The sequence below is a fragment of the Actinia tenebrosa genome, unplaced genomic scaffold, assembly GCF_029948245.1.
Source record: "Actinia tenebrosa isolate PJP-AT-01 unplaced genomic scaffold, QUT_ActTen_1.0 PGA_scaffold7__59_contigs__length_16204524, whole genome shotgun sequence".
In the NCBI taxonomy this organism is placed as follows: domain Eukaryota; kingdom Metazoa; phylum Cnidaria; class Anthozoa; order Actiniaria; family Actiniidae; genus Actinia; species Actinia tenebrosa.
The window spans coordinates 9,633,205-9,655,107 of NW_028292584.1; the positions used below are offsets into that span (position 1 = coordinate 9,633,205).

The 21,903-nt window shown below is 37.8% G+C and overlaps 1 protein-coding gene and 1 long non-coding RNA gene across 2 annotated transcripts; one reads left to right on the forward strand and one right to left on the reverse strand.

The window, feature by feature from the left end:
• Positions 1-134: 134 nt before the first annotated feature.
• Positions 135-20,171, reverse strand: LOC116287220 (cytoplasmic FMR1-interacting protein 2). The gene is made up of 27 exons (XM_031693867.2): positions 19,957-20,171; positions 19,450-19,527; positions 16,020-16,303; positions 15,310-15,538; positions 14,455-14,559; positions 13,422-13,646; positions 12,620-12,733; positions 12,114-12,191; positions 11,274-11,321; positions 10,918-11,087; positions 10,622-10,769; positions 9,730-9,960; positions 9,346-9,419; positions 8,918-9,014; positions 7,934-8,010; positions 7,501-7,618; positions 6,912-7,031; positions 6,096-6,295; positions 5,467-5,554; positions 5,085-5,228; positions 4,453-4,543; positions 3,966-4,096; positions 3,278-3,350; positions 3,099-3,193; positions 2,348-2,586; positions 1,669-1,816; positions 135-1,114 (listed from the first exon to the last, which is right to left on the reverse strand). The coding sequence occupies exons 1-27, from the start codon at positions 20,152-20,154 to the stop codon at positions 956-958; spliced, it is 3,762 nt and encodes a 1,253-aa protein (XP_031549727.2). The 5' UTR covers positions 20,155-20,171; the 3' UTR covers positions 135-955.
• On the forward strand, positions 13,724-14,149 carry LOC148905534 (uncharacterized). The gene is made up of 2 exons (XR_016121795.1): positions 13,724-13,899; positions 13,969-14,149. It is a non-coding gene; the product is annotated as an uncharacterized LOC148905534 (long non-coding RNA).
• Positions 20,172-21,903: the final 1,732 nt, after the last annotated feature.

Here is a 21,903-nt window from a genome sequence, read left to right on the forward strand (position 1 = left end):
CGTGTTTTTTCTAAAATCTAAAATGATTCGAGAGTATTCCAAAATATTCCAAGGAGTTTAGTTGCGATGGAAAGTTGTTAGAAAACGATGATTTATAATCTATAACATCAAGCAAATAACTGAGTTATCAAGCATGTGTGTACTTTGGGTCAAAAAACCCCTTTAATTGTTTCTTTCATTCAAACTTTATTTATTCATATAAAATAGTTTTTTTTTACCGCAATAATTATTTTAAAAGAGCAACCTATTTCTACTAATTTGCCGAGGTGTAAATAACCCCGTTACAAGAAACAACTTAAAGCACCCTGTTGGCATTAAAAAAACTTAGATAAGGCTTATAATGGTGATTTATATGATTCTTATAATTTTCCTCTACAGATAACAAATCTGGATTTATCTCACATAGTATCAAAAATATACAAAATTTGCAATCTTTTTCTTCCTTGGCTTAAGGCTTTGGCGTCTAAGGACTTGTTACTTCCAGAAAAGGGGCCTTTATTTTTCTAGGTACATCATTAGTAATGGCCAAAGTCACGTGATAAGCGCAATAAGTTTTCAATGTTTAGAATAAAATAATAATATCAATAGACTATACATGCTAAATAGTAAAAAAAAAGCTCAAAATATGTAGCCCAATATGTAGACTGTGTAAAGCCAGACTTTAATTCTGATTAAGACCATTTTAACCAGACTTAAAGTCGGTTTCCACACAGCCTACTATGGAGTGTGCAGTAATGAAAAAGGAAGTCAAGCTGAAATAATCGACTCAGGAGCCAAATATATATTTATAGCGGAGAAACTAATCGCAGCAACTCTCCCCACCCTCCTCCGTCCCACCCCACCCTTCTACCCCAAAAATAATTTGAAGCTGTGTTTTTGAAAAATAGTATATGGATCAACAAAGCTCATTGGATAAGCGAACGTCTGATAAATTTGTCTGATTGTGTTGGGTCAATTAGATGTTCGAGACGAAAGCTTGATGCATGGGTGGTTGGAAACATCGTACATGTTCGACAGGTCCGTCTGATGACTTAAGGTGTTTGTTCAAAACTGCAAAGATTTGACTGTTGAGGGCTTTGAAGTGTCGGGCTCGTTTAACGAGTCGCTTGAGATCCTACAAAGAAAACGATTTTGACTTAATTGATGATAATTATAAAACACCAGTGAAAGGCACATTGGGCATGCGCGCACATACTGGGTTGATTTTCCATCCTTCGTGTAACTGAATGAACCTTGTTTCAGTCTGAGCTGTGCTTTGTGCAGAAATGGGTTTAATGGTACCAATATTGTTTCAAGGTTTCAAGTTTTTTATTTATTTCCAAGATAATATTTTATACATGTGCAGGGGAAAAATGCACTACAAAGGCTTAAGAAAACCATTCTGCGCCTTTGAGCCTTTACACAGTGACTATGCAGCTCTTCGTAAGTCACTATCTGCTGAGGGGAAAAGTATGGCACGTACGAGCGCCGACAGCGGAAGTAAGGCTCAGGTCAAACGTCGAACTTCTCATGAGCCAAACCTAATTGAAATAGATAACAAGGCGGTCTTCTTTGATGTCATTAGGTTCGGCTCATGTGAAGTTCGAAGTTTGAACTTAGTCTTGAGAGAATTCTCTGTAAAGAAGTTGAGAGGAATAAAAATAAATATTGTGTATCTTTGTTACTCACCACTCCAGCCACCACCTCGTCTCGAGAATCAACCTCGTGTACCTTGACGATATGGTAACAGAAATCAAGTGCTTCAAAGCGCTTCTGTTGATTAAGAAGTGCGATGACCACACAGCCAGCCCAATTGAGGCCTTCACCAAAACACTCCCTACAAATGCATTAAGATTAAATATTATCAAAGATTTATTTTTTTGTAACAAAGACGAGGTTGTCAGACAGCACGGTGATGCAAGGGCGGATCCAGCCACAATTTTAGGGGGGCTAATTGAGTTTAGGGGGGGGGGGGGGGCTAATTGAGTTTCTTCCGTCAACACAAAAACGGAAGACAATATAAAAAAGCATCGTTTTTTTCTGCTGAAGGGGGGCTTCAGCCCGCCTTTGCCCCCTTTGCCCCCCCCCCCCCCCTCCTTCCCTGGATCCGCCCTTGTGATGTTCGTACCACGTTACCCATCATAGAAAATCTAACTCACTGCGCTGGTTTTTCCGCAGGGAGCTACGTTAAAAGATAAAAGTAATGGAGAAGAGTAGCTTTGAAACGAAATACAAGTAGGGGAACTACACTAGAAAACTATGAAGCGTAAACGTTCTTTCTTTGGAGGGAGGGGTTGGGGGGTGCAACAGTTGTAAACAGTAATAAGTTCTTAACCTGGGCTGCCTGTGGTTCTACACAATGACTTACTCTACAGTGAGTTCATGAGGCCGCAGTGGCTGACAGTAATTGAACTGTATTGCACTCCACAGACGATGGAACTCGCGACATTCGTCTATACTCATGACGCCATTAGTAGCGTTGGGTTCTTTCCACACGTCGGCCGTCAGGAACGACTTGATGCGGCGTAACACTACTTCGAAGATCGATAAGCCACAGCAAAGACGCTCCTTGGTCAGTAGATCTCCCTCTTGGGCGTTGATTACTTGCTGATCAAAGAATTAAAAGCAATTGACGTCACTTCCGGTCCTGAGTGGAATTGTTATCAGGTCTGGTTGTACGAAGGGCTGGCGGACAGCGCTATCTGACGGATAAATCCTTATCCAGTGGATAAGTTGATGTTGTTATGCAATAAAATTATCTATTGGATGAGATTTATCCGTCGGATAGCGCTATCCGCCGGGCCGAGCTGATCCGTCGGATAGCGCTATCCACCCTTCGTACAACCGGGTCCAGCATGTTTTTAATGGAAATGGACATGAAAGATAGAGCATGGAAGGCAGTGGTTGCCCTTCACTGAAGACTGGTAATGAGATTCAAGAGATTCATTCAGCTGTGTAGTTTTCAAAATATACGATTATCCCTCAGTAGTACAATAAACACAATTCTTCTCACTTGGATAATAAGAGCAAGGTTGCGCAATCTCATTTTCATGTAACTCAAGTAAGTAACGCAATCGTGTGCTCTCTTGTAACAGGGGTAGTCACGTGAACTATTATACCTCTTTCGTTCCCAGTCTATTGACAATGGACACGACCTGGAGTGAACTGTACTGGGTCTCTAGTTTCTTCATCTTGCCTTCAAGTTTCTCGCCCTCTGAATCAACAAAGACGACGAAAATAAGATCAAATGATTGACCTAAGATTGGATACTGAAAATCGTTTTCGATGTTCTACCAACCTTTAAGGTAAGGTCTTGGAATGATTCCTTGGAACGGAGCGGCGTGTAAAAGATCAAGCACCTCTTCTTGAGACTACGAAACATAAATAGTCTACGTCATTGTGGGTGCACAGTGACGGTATTCTGGACCCCCACCCCACCCCCCACAAAACAGAGTCATCTATGAGTCTCCTTACCCACTCCCCCACCGCAGAAAAGTTAAAGGCATCCATCATCTCTCCTCTTCTCCAAAAAAAACTCAGAATGATCAATACCACTGCTTACCGACTGTTGGAAAGTAACATGTCCTTACCCCCTCCCCTCAAATTAATAGTCACATATGAGTATCAATACAACTGCTCACTCATCTGCGACGTCCTTTACCATCTATCCACTGATGGAAAGTAACATGTCCTTACCCCCTCTCCTCATAATAGTCACATATGAGTACGATGTTTCTTGCGACCACCATCGGACCCCCTTCAACAACGACTTCTAAAAACCCCTTCTTGCTCTTATTGATATTAGTAATAATAATATTTATAATATTTTGATAAACATAACAAAAGACACGTGACAAACCAAATATCCCCAAATATCCCTTGTTCAAGATCCGATTAGTGCTAATCGATTAACTCTGATAGGTTTCATTTAGATTAAACCTAGGATTAGCACTAATCGGGCCGAGGATATGAAGTCCTTTCCTTACCAGCATTGATTCAATTAGCAATGCAAATAGGACAGCATTGCCTATCTCTCTGAAGCCCTGGAACACGTTGACTCGCAGCTCTGGGTACTGCATGATTGGCTCGAGGTTGGCGTGATAGTACTCAAGTACACCTATAACATGACATACAAAATATAAATTACCCTGATCTTCTTAAACCTTGCAGAACATTTCTAGCGTGGTTGGCATGTGACTGTGAAATAGCTCATGCTACTGACTTGCACCATGTACGAGGTACGACATGCCGTGGCACTGAGATGACTTCCAATTGTCTCGTGCATTGCGCATCAAGGCGCAACTGACGTTCCTCCAAAATGCCTTCCTCTTCTAACCCATTCATAGTTCTGTCTCAGACCACAGCGAACCAATCGCCGTTGCTGCAGTTTTCTCAGTGGAATTGTAATATTGTCCTATAAACAACTACATAGTATCTGTTTTAAAGAGTACTACCAGGATTACGAATGACTACCTGTTGAGCCGTATTCAAAACGGGGTAAACTACACTTCTTGGGCATGCCTTCGATTAGTTGTGCAACGTATTGCTGTATCTGACCCTGGAACTGAACAACGACAACAAACAGACGATCAAACACAAGTATAATCAGTGATACAGACTGAGAATGATGATGGTGATGAAAGATGATTGTTACAGGTAAATGCCTGCTCATTATGAATCTTTCCTGTAGCTTAGCGGTAGAGCATCTGACCGTATCAAGGTTTGATTCCTATCAGGGACTCTGATTTTTTTCCGAGTTCCTTGCAGCTAGTGAAAAATGATAAATTATTTCTATGATGATGCAGGAAATAGCAATACTTTATGATGATGATGATGATAATGATAATGATGACTATGGTGATAATAAATGATGACAGTTCGTAATGATGATGATAGCTTTATGATTGTGATGACTATGATGACACATGCGGATAGCCATGATCATAGAATAAAAGTGATGATGAAGAAGATGAGAAAACACATGATGATGATGACATGATGATTGTGATGACAAAGATACTAATGATGATACTGTCACAGTATGACAGCATCCTAGCAATATCACTGAATAATGATATAAATAGTGATGTCCGTGCTTCTCGTACCAGGCTATTGACGATCTTCAGAAGCTCCTCAATGACAACCGCGATTCCCTGGTAACCAAGTAATCGTGCTAAACAGCTGAAGTGGATATCACCAAAGAAGTTGCTGTACAATGAATTGATGGCATTGAATGCGGAGTTCTGGTTCTGTAATATATCAAAAACATTTACCATTAGACACACACATTGAGATGAATAATTTAGCAACCATTTTGCAAAGAAATCCTTGGTTAAATATTCCACAAAGCTTGTAGTTCAATGAAAGACTAACAAGCAAATGGCACCATCTGGAAATGTGCAGCTTAATTTGACCAATTTGTTATTATTGGTAAATGTTATTATCATTTTGTCTGAAGTAATAAGGTAGCAAAGTTTAATGACTTGCCTTGGATCCGTAAAACAAGTGATGGGTTCCCTTTGGTGCGGCTTCTCTGGGTACCTTGTCCACGTATGATAACGACGTGGGCACAAATCTAAGAAAAAGGAAAAATATTGATAATAAAAATGATAATACGAGGTAATGCTGAATAAAAATACATGATGATGATACATGATGATTATACATGATGATGATGATACATGATGATGATACATGATAATACATGATGATGATGATACATGATGATGATACATGATGATGATGATACATGATGATGATACATGATGATACATGATGATGATACACGATGAGGATATATGATGATGATACATATTGGTGATACTACATGATGATGATACATGATGATGATACATGATACATGATGATGATACATGATGATGATACATGATGATGATACATGATGATGATACATGATGATACATGATGATGATACACGATGAGGATACATGATGATGATACATGATGATGATACATGATGATGATAATACATGATGATGATACATGATGATGATGATACATGATGAGGATACATGATGGTGATGATACATGATGAGGATACATGACGATTATAATCATACATGACAATGATGCAGCGATAACTGTCCACCCCATACCTGTTAGTGGCAGAGTTGTAGCAATAGTTGGGTAGGAAATCAAAGTTCAGTTCCCAGAAGACGTGCAAGGTGATTCTACCATAGGGAGCAGAGACACAGTGGTTGGCTTCACGCAACATGGTTTTGAATGGAATCAGTGTCATGTGTTCTGATAGCAATTCGTGTGCTATTCTATTCACCTCCAGTAGGTTTTCCAAATCCTAGGGAAAAACAAATCCACCGGTTATGAAAATCTTATTCAATTTGGACATTTGATTGTGGGGATATAGATCACTTCTTCTAACCGTGAACGATCCTCGTTACCTCTGGATGGGATGTATCCACATAAGCAACAGCGGCCTGCCGCCGTCAAGGTACGGATTATGACCATACGATACGGACGAGCTGTGCCGTGAACGTGACGGTACTGTATACGCATTCTCATTGGCTTATATTGAACTCACGCGCGGTGATTGGTTCAAAGGTTAATTTTATACCATGTCATTATCGTACCGTTTCTCAGTCATAAGCAATCTAACTTTGCCTCGAGTTCAAAATACCAAAGAAAAAAGAAAAGATACAAGTATAAAAACGTTCTGAAGCAGGGAAACCGCAACAGCTAAGGCCCTTGAACAAAGAATGTGTAATAGTCCTAGTATTTCAATTCACCATGTTCCATAAATTGGTTCACTGGTCAAACACAAAGCGTTCAAGCGAGGCGCCAAGGTACTTTCAAAGGATTATTCAAATTTGCACCTTGCAACCTGGACTGAATGCTTTGTGTTTGAACAGTGAACCGATTAATGGAAAATGGTGAATTAATGCGTTAAAACTCACCACTATCCCGCACAAGTCGCCACTCTCGAACCTACTTATGGCGATATCAAGAGACTTCAACAGGAAATTATTTATGCGTTGAGTAATCAGTTTGTTGAGGTCGATGGAGCGCCCAAGTAGCTATAACGTAATAGAAAGAATATTAATATTTTATAGTCTTTTTTGACAAAAAAGAAAGTACTACACCTGCGACTATCTAAAGAAGAAAAAGAAAACATCTTCAGGGTTTGTGCAGGTTCTTCAAAAGGAATTGACGGAGCTTTGAGGAATATTTACAATTTAAGGTGTAAGATCTCATTTTTTTAAAGAAAAATTACATGTGTTTCAATAAGTGATATTTTACCACAATCGTGTTGCTTTCTCGTAATCATCTGCTATCTAATGGACTACTTCAATGATACGGCGGCCATCTTGCCAGGGGGGCAAAACAAGACAAAGCCGACGGGAAATATATAGAGTTTCGTGTGTTTGTCTTTCTTTTATGGTAAAGGTGATCGATGTGCCGTCTTAATTAATCTTCTGTTGTACTCTCTTGTGATGAGCTGTTATTATCAATCGCTATTACAGGAGCCTTGAACACTACACCTACCTGGACGTGTCTCTGCTTTAGTAAGCTCTCGTATCTGTTTGCACGACCTTCCTTGCCTGCATTCAGGTTGATTCCAAGCTTTGCACACTCTGACTTGAACTGCTTATTGAGGTACATACTGCAAAATGAAAGGGCCACGAGTTTATTAATTGGCCAAAGTTTATTATTTACCCTGAGTTCCTGTCACGTGCTTACCATAATTAATCAATCAATCAATAAAGCAATCAATCAATCAATCAATCATTTTATTAATGTGTCTAAACTTCTAGCGTTCCACAGGTGGCAGCACTAATCGTGGACACCATAATCAAGTTGTTTATTTATTAAGTTATTATTTTAGGATTAACTCAGAACCATGAGAAATAGTAGTAGTGGGAGGAGGAGAAGAAGTACTAATAGTAGTAGTAGTAGTAAATGTTATTTTTTGGCTTACTTGCAAGCTTGGAACTTGTAATACGCGAATACTTGGTCACTGAGTTTGTACACAAACTGGTCAAAGCACAAATTAACCTAAAAAAATGTTATTGCAAAGATAAGCATTGACATGATGAATGATGATACATGATGATGATACATGATGATACATGATGATGATACATGATGATGATACATGATGATACATGATGATGATACATGATGATGATACATGATGATGATACATGATGATGATACATGAGGATGATATATGAGGATGATACATGATGATACATGACGATGATACATGATGATACATGATGATGATAAATGATGATGATACATGATGATGATACATGATGATGATACATGATGATGATACATGATAATGATACGTGATGATGATACATGATAATATACATGATGATGATACATGAGGATGATACATGATGATGATACATGATGATGATACATGATGATACATGATGATATATGATGATGATACATGATTATGATACATGAAGATGGTGATGATGGTGATACCTGATGGTGATACATGATGATGATACATGATGATACATGATGATGATACATGATTATGATACATGAAGGTGGTGAAGGTGGTGATACCTGATGATGATACATGATGATGATACATGATGATGATACATGATGATGATACATGATAATAATCATGATGATGATACATGAGGATGATAGATGATGATGATACATGATGATGATACATGATGATACATGATGATATATGATGATGATACATGATTATGATACATGAAGATGGTGATGATGGTGATACCTGATGATGATACATGATGATGATACATGATGATACATGATGATGATACATGATGATGATACATGATGATACATGATGATGATACATGATTATGATACATGAAGATGGTGATGATGGTGATACTTATATGCACTGGAAACGGATTAATAATTGATATTAATTTAAACACTTTAATAATATAATCACCTCAGCTTCAACTTCATCGTACAGAAATTGTTTCTTGAAATGCGTCAAGGCATAGTGTGCACTGTCATTATACAGGTCAAGAGGATACAAAACATGCCTGATAAAAATACAAAACAATTACTTCCTCATACTAATACGACAAACCAACCAAACAACTGACAAATAAATCAACTGACCAGTTGACTGACCGGATGAAAATAAGATGTCCATGACAGATACTGTTACAACTAGCTATTCCAAGGACTAGCAAAAAACTGGGTCTAGTTGGCTTTGCAGTGCATTCCAGAACATACAGTATTTTCAAGATGGCATAAATTTCGTACCCTAAATCAATTACACAATACCCTGCAATGCCATTTTTCCCCTCCACCTTGGAAAGGCTAATAGGATCACCATTCAACCACCACCTCGTTTCAAGATATACTCACTCCATCATACTTGGTTCCTTGGTTTCTAGGATATGATTGGTCAGAATCCATGGCATTGACATATCTATAGGAAACTGTAACCAATGAAAACATCTTTAGTGATCTCAAGTGGGAGTTCAAGTTAAACGGTGGTGGGAACAAGGGCTTAAAATAACGGCCAATCAGTCACTGGTCATGATCACAGGCCATACTTTATTTCTGACTAAACAATACAGTGCAATCGTCAAAATGACAATGCAAAGGTTTGACTGGACAAGTCCCAGTTTTGGCTGGACATTATCCAATTTCCAGCCATTATTTTTAGTCCTGGCAACAATTGATACAACAATTGAGGCAAAACTAACAGATAAACCCAATACTCTCCATTAGGAAACTTCATCGTACCTGGATTCTAGCGCCCATGGTCAACTCTAGGTAGAATTCTCTAAACCACAGTTGTGACAAATCACAACACTCCCTCAAAACTTCATCAAACTTCAGAAGCTGATGAAAGAAGAAAGAGTCTCTCAGGAAGACTTCAATGGCTTCCACATGCTCTTTGTCCAACTCTTTCCTCAGACTTTTCTTGCCTTTGTCTGAAATCAGCGACTCCAACATTGTACGAACCATGTACAGCTGTAAGAAAGGACATTTGAAAGAAATAAGAAAAATTTCATAGTGAAAAACTATAAATGTAACCTGCACTACCATCTAGAAAAGATGGATAAAATAGAAGTTGAAAACAGAATAATAATTAAACATGTAGTATGCGAGTACACTTATTTGTTGGTTCTCTTCTAAAAAAATCTACTAGTTTGGTCTGTAATCACAGAGTGGGACAATCACGAACAGAACCCTCAGATCCATGCTAGGTCAAGCCCAAGATCGAATTGGAATTTAGAAGTTGATTTTTGAGGAGGGAGGAAACCCGGATAACCTGGAAAACCCTCAAAGCACAGCCTCCCTCTATTAGCCGCCTTATCAATTGGGTTCCCTGTGTTTTCCTGCTTCCAACCAAGCCTTAGATGCACAGCACTGTATAGGTTGTTATCAATAGATGTTACTTCCAGTAATAGCTGCATTTTTGATGGCTTGCAGAAGCTTGGAGGTTGTTTTGATCTCTTGTTTTCTGGTTTCATATTTATTTTGACATGTTTTGACTTAACATCTGCTAGTTGCACCTCAGTCAACCACTCATTTGCCCCCAAGTCAACTCCAAAAAGACGTGTGATTGATAGTAAGCAATATCATGATTCCAGGCCTATAATTATCATATTGTTGGTCATGTTTTTAATACCTGTGTACTGGAAGGTCCTACATCTCTCTCTGGAAGCTTTATATTTGGTCCTGACTTTGGGTCTTTCTCACCCTTCAAGATGGGGTCTTTACTTCTCAACTTATCATCTACCCAATCTCCACCAGTGTCTCGAATAGACATCAACACACTACCCAAAACAAAACAAAAACAAAAACAAACAAAAAAAAAAACATTTGTTCAGGATAACATTTGCTTTATAAAAGACTAAAGTAACTAATAAGGAATATTTGAAAGTAAAAAATGCAAAGTTTTCTAGTTTTCAGAGCTGGACTTACGATTTTAAGAGTGTAGCTCTCTTGTTCTTGACAGCCTTTCTTACTGGCTCTCTCAAAGAAAGTTGTATAAATGCTTGCAAATCTCTATGAATTGAGTGACGAGCTGCCTCGGAAAAGATGGGCTCAAGTCTGGACATCAGCCCGTACAGTCCTTTAATCATGGCAATTACCTATAATATATTAGAATAATAATATGATTTGATTTATATTATCTTATTATATCCTGCACTGGCCAGAGGTTTTCCAGGGTCAAGTGTGTGAGTCCTGCACTCACCCAACACACAGGCTTCATTCATACATGCGGGATCCCATTGTATGCATAATACACCAATTCAAGAAGTGTGAGAAAAACTTACCTCAACCAGATTAAATTTCTCTTCGCTACTGTAATTGTATCTTGTTGCCTAGCAATAAAATATCATGTCCAAAAAAATCAAATCAATTCAACTATTTAGCAGTATAGCACTTACTACAGATTTCATTATTATGCAAACTTGGTAGTTGCAAGAAGCACACTGAAGTTCTATTGATTTCTCAGATATCTAGGCTACATTGCTTGCTCCTGATTACAAGAGAGTAGAGTTTATAATGTCTCCCCTTATTCCTCCCTCTATAAAATCCAACATGCTGAATCCCAATTTGATGTGTGAGTTTGTCTTTTGCCTTAGGGAATGTAGAGTGGTAGAGCAGTTTTTGTATGACTGTGAAGAGCACACAGCACAGACATGGTCATGACATGGCAAGACATACCAATCGTTGCACAAAAATTTACTCTTTCTCCAATCAAATGTCCAAAACATGGCTTGGGACACATCGCACATGGGTCATGTCCGACCAATCACATTGCACAACAAAAAAATCCCCCAATCAAGAGACATCACAGAAAACATCACAGTCGTGGCAAGGCACACATACGGCACTGACTTTTTCAAAGTCATACGAAAACTGCTCTATAGCAATCGCCTGTCACCACTAGGGTTCCATTTCTCAACTTCGCAATAAAAGAGTTTGTTAGGTCTCTAACAATTTGAGGGTTTTTCTCCAGGTTCTCCAGTTTTCCTCCCTCTGCAAAACTTAGCATGCTAAATTCCAATTTGATCTGTGAGTTACATGTACCTGTAAAGGTTATTTCAGGGTATTGAGAAAGTTTGAAGGTGCGGTGTGAGCATAAACAAATGCATACAAAACTGACTTACTCTTTCATATTCTTCAGCATTTTCTGGACAATCTGGATTAGCATACTTGTCTATAGGATGCAGCAGTTTCCATGAGTACTACAGAAAATTGCAGCATAAAGTACTCATCATTATTATTATTAATTTATAATTATGTACCATACTCATAAACAGTATTATTTACAATCATACAAAATGTACTTGAAGAGTCCTGAAAACCTCTTTCAAAAAGCTACAGTATCTCAGAGTTGTATTATGGTAATACACTCCTTTAACCTTTGGAATCCCCCGCTCAGTACTGGAGCTTGGTGTCAAATGTGAGCAGAGCTCATTGGATCATTCTCTTGATTTAAGGGTTTTTCTTTGGGCTCTCATTCAACATGCTAAACTCCATATTAAGCCTGTGAGCTAACTGTATCCTAACTTAAATCAGTATAAAATGTTGTTTCAGGGCTTGATAAAATAGTTAGTTCAATCTACAAAGAAAAGAGTCCACTCTGTACAGCATACATGTATGTGTTACGTACAAGCTCTGTAACTTGGCATGTCCAGCTAGAGAGCAACTGCAGACCACGTAAACCCAACTGCCTTAACTCCTTGAACTGATTTTCATCTCTGGGATTGGAGCTGGATGTGATCATCTGCATTTCAATATTAAAGACATAAAGAATTAAGAAAATTGTATCATTGTTAGTTTATTTAATCAAAGATTATCCAATGCAAAGCAAAGTACCATATACATATGCTACATGTACACATATGAGTGGCATGTTTGTCTCTCCACACCATCTAGTTCAAGCCTTGGGTGGTTGCAGATGGGATTATTGACTGAACTGCATAATAGATCTAGAGTTGACTTTGCTTGATTTGTTATTCAGATGCATAGCAGGGTCTCCTTCACATGGGGGGGAAGTACAGTACAGGCCAGAAGTTTTTCATAGACCTTTTCTGAGATAGCGAACATGATGCATTGTGGTCTAGCTTCGGTACAAATGTCTTTGTTCATCATACCTTATATGGTGTTGTTTGTACCGAATCTAGACAACAATGCATTCTGTTTATCGAATTCAGAAAAGGCCTATGGTCAACTACCATTTGTTTGCCAATACACGTGTGTGCATGGTTGCAGTAAAACATTTTGGGAGGCAAGTCACCCCCCAAGTTGCTATGTTAAAGTTGTTGTTCTCTCTCTTGCCACAAGGTTTTTTTGGGGGGTTTTCCATAAAAATCAACATTTGATTTAAGTGTTGTAGTGAATGTAGTGGTAGTGTGTGAGGCAAACATCACCGATGAGCCCATTATGGGGAGTGATGGTGTTAAATATTGTACCTCATTGTTATATCTTGCCAGTTCACTGATAAATCTGACGTGTTCTTCCCGTATAGTATCCATCCTGTTTGTCAAATTGTACTGCCCCATGTTAATGATCTTCTCATCAGCATTCTCATTTGCACAAGTCCATTTTTCTCGCATGCTGTCAAAGTGAGGGCACATCTTGACATAGCTTGCTAATCCAATTTGGATGTCGCCAAACAATGGAACAACTGGCAATTGCTAGAGAAAAACATTGATCATAAATATTAATGTGTGAATACTCTAATCATTGGCATATTATATTGTTGAGATACCACTGTACGCGACAGGTCACCAGGCCCAGAAGAGTTGTCCGAGAGACACTGGGTACTATTGCGATAGAACTAAGATAGTTAACACAGCACGTGAACTTTAGTTATGAAATTTAGTTATTAAGAGGAATATGGGAGATTGTTATTGAGTTTTTCTTTTGGATTCGATAGGGACACATTCGGTAAGTCTATTATAGTTTGTATTAGATCACACAGATTGATTCTAAGACTCTCTTTGATTGTATTTATAGTGAACCGCGCATCGATACACGACACATCGACGCATCAACACAGCATACTTTCGAGAATTTCTATCTTGTGGCATAATAACGACATGAGAGATAATGAATCTTCGTTTAATCTGATTAGGAAATAGATGTATGTATTGAATGCGAGTTTCATGAAGGACCCAATAAATATAGATTGATGAAAGCATAGTTAATATCGATGAAAGGCAAGAATATTTTCTACAACCACAATACAAGTCGATAATACAATAATGGTCAAAGTAAAGATTTTTTCTCAAAAATTGCAGTTTTTTGCCATTCACATAACATATGTTTGCTCTTGTGGCAATGACATCAATGAAATAGAATTCTATCATTTAATATCTGCTCTTGAGCATACTGGTCATTCATCTTCAAGTGACTATGGCCAGAGTATTCGCACAGTGATTTATCATAATTTAATACATAATAATAATAATAGCCTTCGTTAACACGTTTCTGTGTACCAACCTTGAAAATCTTGTCAATCTTAGAGATATTGATCTGTTTCTTTTGGTCCATTTTTATGATGCCATTATCTTTGCTATCCATTAAAAACATAGTAAAACCCATCACCTAAAAAACACAAAATTCAAATAAAATGTTTTTAAACTACAGTATTGTGCTGTAGAAGTAATGATAGACCCCTAGAATTACTCCTCAGACCCTCCACACCCTTTGGAAGTTCAACTTCTCGCTTTCCAGAAGGAAAGAATATACCCCTCCCCCCTTATACTAACATGACCCCACCCTCTACAAATCCCATGGTAGACAAGTGGATATTTCCTGGTATCTAACTGACCTATCCTCCACAGATCCTCCCAACTAAATAATAATTCCATTCTCAATAATTAAGAATTATTTATGAAGGGTACCAATGGATCCTGAAAATGCATAAATGTAGAGTAAACTCATATGCTATCCATATAAGAAAATATAAATGCTGTTTTCATAAGTATTCACTTTGGAAAGTTTTTTCAAAAGTATGTGTTTGCAACAGGGAGGTGTTTGCAGTGCAAGTTTTTATAGTTCACATTTGGAAGGAAGGGCCAAATGCATCCAAAAGTATGTACATTTATGAATAAAAATGTAAAAATTTGGCCTTAAATTTTGAAGGCACAATAGTCTTTTCCACAGTTCACTGCGCCATCTTGAAAGGTAGCCATGCCTTTGAATTGAAGCGGAATGAATGGTGAGCTTGCAAAAAGGTCGCTATCACTGCAAGCTCACCTCACCATTCGTCACGCTTCAATGCAAAGGCACGGCTACCTTTCAAAATGGCGCATGGAACTGTGAAGGGGAATTTTATAGAATGTCACACAATACCTTCAACAGCATGTGCTTTTCTGCAGGAAGAATGTACAAACTGGTCTCATACAGCTTGCAACACAAGTTCACCACATCGGCCAGAACATCTTCATAACCTTGGATCTTTTCAAGTTTTTCTTTTAACATTAATGTAATTTTATTTTGAGTGGCCAAGAAGAACGAAAAAGTCTGTGTTTCTTGTATCAATGATACATCCCCTGTTCCACGCCTTAGAAATGTGTCGGCTCTGAAAGAGAAATGAGGTATCATTTAAAAACCAGAGAATCCAGAGAAAAAGCAGGATTTAAACAAGAGAAATGTTTGCATTCAGTTGTGTTACAAATTTCCTGGCAGTTTGGGAATCAAGGTGATGTAGCAGTAGTGCACTTGTATCTCACCTCTGGGCTCTCAGGTTCACTTCCTGGAATAGGCATCACATATAAGTAAGAGTTTTTTAAGTCTCTTCCTTAATTTCTAAACAAGCTAAATTTTAAATTGATCTGTGAGTTAGCCATGCTCTGAATAAGATCAGTCCAGGCTGAGCTTGTTTCAGATATGAAGATTTGAAGGTTTTAACGTATCATCTAAAAGAGAAACCCTTAAGAGTTCTTGAATTTATATCAATATTCAAGCACACAAGCTTGGAAGCTGAAAATTTGATCTGCCTATCTGAGATTCTGACCCAATCTACACATTAATAAATAAACAGCTCAAAACAATCTGCTTACCTTTTGAACAAAGCATAGTCATTGTTAAGACAAGCCTTCATGTTTTTAAGGGCATCCAGTACAACAAACATGTTAATAAACCTTCCAAGAGTAAGAAGATATCTCTCTGATATAAAGTCCTTTTTTCTTTCAGGATGACTTAGGGTTTTGACCTCACGGCAGAACCTTTCAACACTGGTTTCAGCAAAGTACATGAAGCCTTTGAGCTTTTTAATCTCTGGCTCAAGTACTTCGACTGTCTTCTCATAAATTTCGACTCTGTTGGGCTGGTCATCACTCTTGACCTAGAAATCAATAACGATGGGATATCAATAAAACAACAATTAGCACAATATAGATAACTAAGAACTGTATCTGTAACCGGCCAATTTATAAGGATATCAGATCTCAACAATTTATTCATCGAGTCACTAAAATTTTACAAAATACTAGTAAGCTTACAGAAATTTTCATTTTTTCAGATGACATTCTAAGCTAGAATCAGTTTCATATTTCCATTTTACCTTTTCTTTGTTAAATAGGCAGAGAATATAAAAGGAAATTTGAACTTTACAAAACATTTTTTTCGTTCAAGAATCTTCTGAAAACGATATCCAGCTTAAGATGACTCCAACGTGATACAAGCAAGTTAAGAAAATGCCAAATTCACTTGCCATTTGTATAATGGAGTCACCTTACTGTGATTCCCAGTCACAAGTGATTAACTAGACCTTCATCACAAACAAAAAGTGAGTTTTGGTAGACGTCAATAAAAAGGGTATCTATCATTTCTTTTGGTTGGTTTCAGCAGACCAAACACTCATGTAAAATAACACACACACATGCAAACACTGTTTGAGGCCCTTATCTCATGCTTCTTGTTGCTGCGAATTTCTCACTCAGGATATTTTTCTTAAAAATGTCATAGTTTTCCTGCTCTGAATTTCAACTCTTGATTGCAAAGCTTTTGCTATTGACTATAATTATTTTGAGTGTCTTCAAGATCAGATAATAGGCCTTTTGCAGCAACAGGTTATGTGACCCTTCCCCCCATAAAAAGACATGTTGTGTCAAAATGAACAACAGAAATGGAATCAAACGCCCTTTGGCGAACTCGTGGATACTTGTTGCACTTTTGGAAGATTGGTCTTCCTGTGCCCTCTTTATGCTTGTTGACATTCTCAAACGGATTCCAAATATTTCGCTCGATTTAATATTTTGAATGCTCAATTTATCTAGTAAGATGAGTAATCGTCCTTATTATTTTCCTTTTAGCATCTAGTTCTTCGCTAGTTTGTTGAGTTTTAAATTGAAAATTGTCTGAACTTCAATTAATACGAAAGACGACTTCGACTACGACTTCGCGATAGAGTCAACTGAGTCAAGTATAGAATACAATTGGAAGAAGATCTATTTGAAAACGCTTTCTCTGTTTTCAATTTCAAAGGCGGGCTGTGTGTTTTATTCTAGGAATCATTCAACCTACGAGCTCAAAACTGAATATACAAGATAATCGACCGCTTATGGATACAATCGGGACGATCAACATAAAGCGTTGCGTTATGCTTGTTGATTTACATTACTGTTTATCTTGATCTTCAAGGGTCACAACTCCTACTTCAAATGAAACTATTTATTTACACTGTGAACTAAGAAAATATTTTATAGAAATACATTTAGAAATGCTATTTATTTCGTCTTCATCCAAGACGGTAAATTAATGATTATTTATTGGAACGAATTCTCGTTTAGACCTTCGCACATTTCAACATACAATCTGAGCATTGCTTCAGCTGTTTGTAATCTTGTAATGCGTGGCGATCAATCTACTTTTTATTCAGAACGGCTTATTTAAATGACAAAACTGGCCGAACTTCCTTCAAAACTCCATTGGAATTGTTCTTTTTTTCGTCTTTTACTATTTTTCTACGATCTACGTACATCTACATTGATTATTTCCTTAAGAAGTCACTTAGTAAATACAACTGTTGATCAGTAATATTAAAACTTCGCTCGATCGAGTTTATGAGATTTTATTGCTGAATACCGCCGCGACTTTGAGGTGTCTCTATGGAGAATAAAGTCCTCCAGAGCTTGAAATCAGACTCTCTTCTTGAGTTCTAATTAAAATAGCTTTTTTCGATAACCGGCTCGATCTACGAGTCTTCCGAAAAATCGAAATTTTGACGTTGTACCTAACTAATAAGCGTGTTTGTTTACTTTTTAAAATACATTAGAAAAAAAGGTCTAAGTCATTGAAATTTTATTTCAGGTGTTAGTTGTATAATTTTACTTCAACTTGCATCTTTCCTTGATTCTTTTAATATAAATAATTCGAAGATAAAACTATGTGCGAGTGTGCGCATGCACAGTGGGCCCCCACGGCGTCTACAAGTGCTAGAAACTGATCCCACATGGAACATCAGCATTTCGTTTCCTCATATAAAATAACAAAGTAATCCATATTGTATAAGAGCTTTGTGCTTGCTAGTGTCGTGTAACATTCGTAATCAAATGACGAAAGACGATCGCTAAACGTTTAATTATCGATCTGCTGACATCTTAGTGAGCGAGTGACACATTTGCATATTCAGACCCCTCACAATAACTCGTTTCTATGCTTCGCGTATCCACGAGTTAAAAAGCACCTCAATATTACTAAGGAGGCAAAGTTTCAGCTTGTGACATGGAACACAAGAGAAATGGCATTAAATACAAAATCGAATATTTTATATTTAATGTCATTGCTACTATAGTCAACATTATAAGCAAAAACTTCTTACTAATATTGAGTTGCTCTTCCAATTTCTTGTGTTCATTTTGACAAAACGTCTCTTTTTATGTGTGTAGGGTCAGTCATGTGACTATTTGTTGCAAAACGCTTATTCAATATTGATAGTTTTGCAGTCAAGCGTTGACATTTGGAGTCAGAATCCTTAGACATTTTTCAATGGTTGATGTCCACCAAAACTCAACTTTTTGTTTGTGATGAAGGTCTAGTTGGTTGCATATGACTGGGAATCACAGTAAATCTAAAGAAACTAGAAGTATGTTCACAAATGGAAATAAGTGCAGTATTTCTAAGTAGGAAACAAATGTGGCCTGATACTGAGACTATAAAGAAGATGTCTTGAATACACGTCTAATTTTTTTGCACAATGATATGTGATTATTCACACTTATTTAACTTTTGTAATCTGTAGGCCCCTTAAAGCAAATCTCAGCACTGCTCAGTTTGAAAGTCGACACGATGAAATTAAGTTCTCAAGAGAGTAAATCTCTTTCATTTCGTCCTCAAATTGGCAATGCACTGGAAATATGCTGTAAGGGGTCCATCGATGAAGCCCTCAATGTACAATTATGTCATAACAATGCACTAATGAACACCAAATTGAAGTAAAAAATGTTGGAAAATATTGCTTTCTCTATGTGGCTGTATTGTATAACTTACAGATGGGACAGCCCTTGAGCAACACCTCCATGTATACAGGATCACAGCATATTTATCTCCTTCCTCTAATAATTCGATCTACGGATCAAATTAGAACATCAACAGTAAGTATGCATATGATTGTTTTTAAAAGCAAAACTAGGTACTTTTATTAAATTGACACTTTCATCATTTCAAATGTCAAATCTATCCCAAACTTCTGAAGTGTTAGAAAATTGTTTATTAAGAAGCGAAGTAAATAGACGAAAGAAAGATTAAATAACACGATAGTTGATTCGTTCTTCGAGCTCAGGGGAGTTCAGGAAATAACTGTTCTTCGAAATCACCTCTGGCATTTGTATCATCGAGAGAGTTCAAGCTATCGGCCCTATCTAAACAACAACGAGACAGTTTCACAGACAAATTTGCAGTACAATTAACTTAACTAGAGATCATTAATGTGAAAGATAAGCTAGATTTCGACAAGGAATTTCTTAGTCGGAAGTATAAATAAGCTGTCACACCTACCAAGCCCTTGTGTACATCAGCTTCTTCTAAATACTTGCTTATACAGGTTATAAAAGCCTTGCTATCTTCAAAGTTGGTATCAAAATTGGCTGTGTAAGTGACCGAAGCTGGTGGCGCCTCAATTTGTGGCTGTTCATCTGGTAATATGATGGTTTCTAACTGCCGAACATTACAAATAGCCTCCTCTAAGGTAGCCATCTTTGTTTCCCGGCAGGTCTTGCGTGACTGCGGGGCACTTGTAGGGGAGGGAGGGGAGGGGAGGGGAGGATAGTGACTTTGTTTACATTTATCTTACACTAACTATGATTGGTTGATGATTTCCATTTTATCGAAAATATAAGAAAGCTTTTTATTGGGTGATTCTCAGCAGGATTGTTCAAACTGCTGTCTTGCAACTTTATTTTGGAACACCACCAGGATTACCTTCTCATGTACAGAAGCTCCTGAGATGGAATTGGAAAATCCTTTCAAATCGACAGTATCAGACTTAATTAAGTACGATTTTTTAGACCCTCCTTCATGGAGGAATCAGGAAGAAGGCATTCCGTCGGCTCAAGAAATGATTGATCAAATCATCGACTTCAAAACGAGTTGGAGTGCTTTGATAAATGAAGCACAAGCAGATCGCATTGAAGACTTCCAAAAAAGGTTTAGGGAGAAGTATTGTGACATTAATACTGATCCTTTGAAGGAATCAGAACGGGAGAAGAAGCAAATTGAATCAACGAACATAGGGAAGTTACTCGAGTTTTTTGACAACTTCATGGAGGAACAAAGGAGGGACGAAAATCCGCTGGATAGCAATTGTGGGCTTATTGAAAAGTCCATGGTTCAAGAGGCTCACAAAATTGCTGTTCACGGTATGAAGATAAAGAAAGACAAAACACAACCAGGAGAATTCAGCACCCGGCCCAGAAATACAACTTATAAGGGAGAAGAGTATAGGTACCCATGGTACCTAGATATTGACGAAATGACCCAGGCGGTTGATCTGGTTCTGGATCGCTTTAACTCCCTTTTCTTTGATTCCACTCGCATCATTGACGAAAGAGAAAAGCTCGAAGGTATAATTAAAAGCCTAGCCTGGTTTCTTTTTGAAATCCTTGACCTGCATCCATTTGGGAATGGAAATGGTCGACTTTTTAGGTCTTTTTGTTATTATGTGTTGTCGTCCTGTGGTCTCACCATGTTTCCATGTCCCATTTACCATGCTTGTGAGGAAAGGGAAAATAATGATCATTCTTCCTGCCGTAAACCATGTAAAGACAACTATGAACAAGTATTAGTGGATGCAAGAAAATCTAAAACAAGGCATCCTGAGGAATTAGCCACAATGATCCTCGAGTCCTGCTGGAGGACATGGGATGAATTCATGAAAGAGATTTAACTATGTATTCCTGAAAAGTTGGCGTTCAGATGTTGTTGATGGCCTATACCCCTCGAGGGGTGTACCAGGCTTAGAAGGATTCCTAAAAGTGGAACTATATACCTCCCACCCCTCATTAGGAGGCAAAGGAGTCAAATATGGTTCAAATACGGTGGCCCTGAAGTGACATCAACCATGTGCTTTTTTCATTTGACCTTTCGATCTATATTGCCACTTATGTAGAAAGGTAGGTGGACAGTTATGTGGACATTTACATCGACAGTTAGGTAGATAGTTAGGTGACAGTTACGTTGACATTTAGGTGGACAGTTACATCATGTTTCAAAATGAGCTTTATTTTTTTTACCAAGGGCACTCAGCTTTTTTAGGTTGACAGTTGCCAATTAGGATTGCTATCTGCCAGCATTCACCAGGTACACATGGTTTGTACAGCCATAGTTGATAGAGGGGATATTAACCATTTTAAACACAGGTAGCCCAACTGTCCACCTTACTGTTTACATAACTGTTTACATAACTGTCAATGTAACTGTTCACCTAATTGTTGACGTAATTGTCCA

Excerpts from the sequence above, each read along its gene's own strand:
- LOC116287220 (XM_031693867.2), bottom strand. The coding sequence starts at position 20,154 with ATGGCTACCTTAGAGGAGGCTATTTGTAATGTTCGGCAGTTAGAAACC. Across the intron at positions 9,961-10,621 it reads TAGGACCTTCCAGTACACAG|CTGTACATGGTTCGTACAAT; the intron begins GTATTAAAAACA and ends CCTTTCTTACAG. Across the intron at positions 8,011-8,917 it reads ACGATGAAGTTGAAGCTGAG|GTTAATTTGTGCTTTGACCA; the intron begins GTGATTATATTA and ends ACATTTTTTTAG.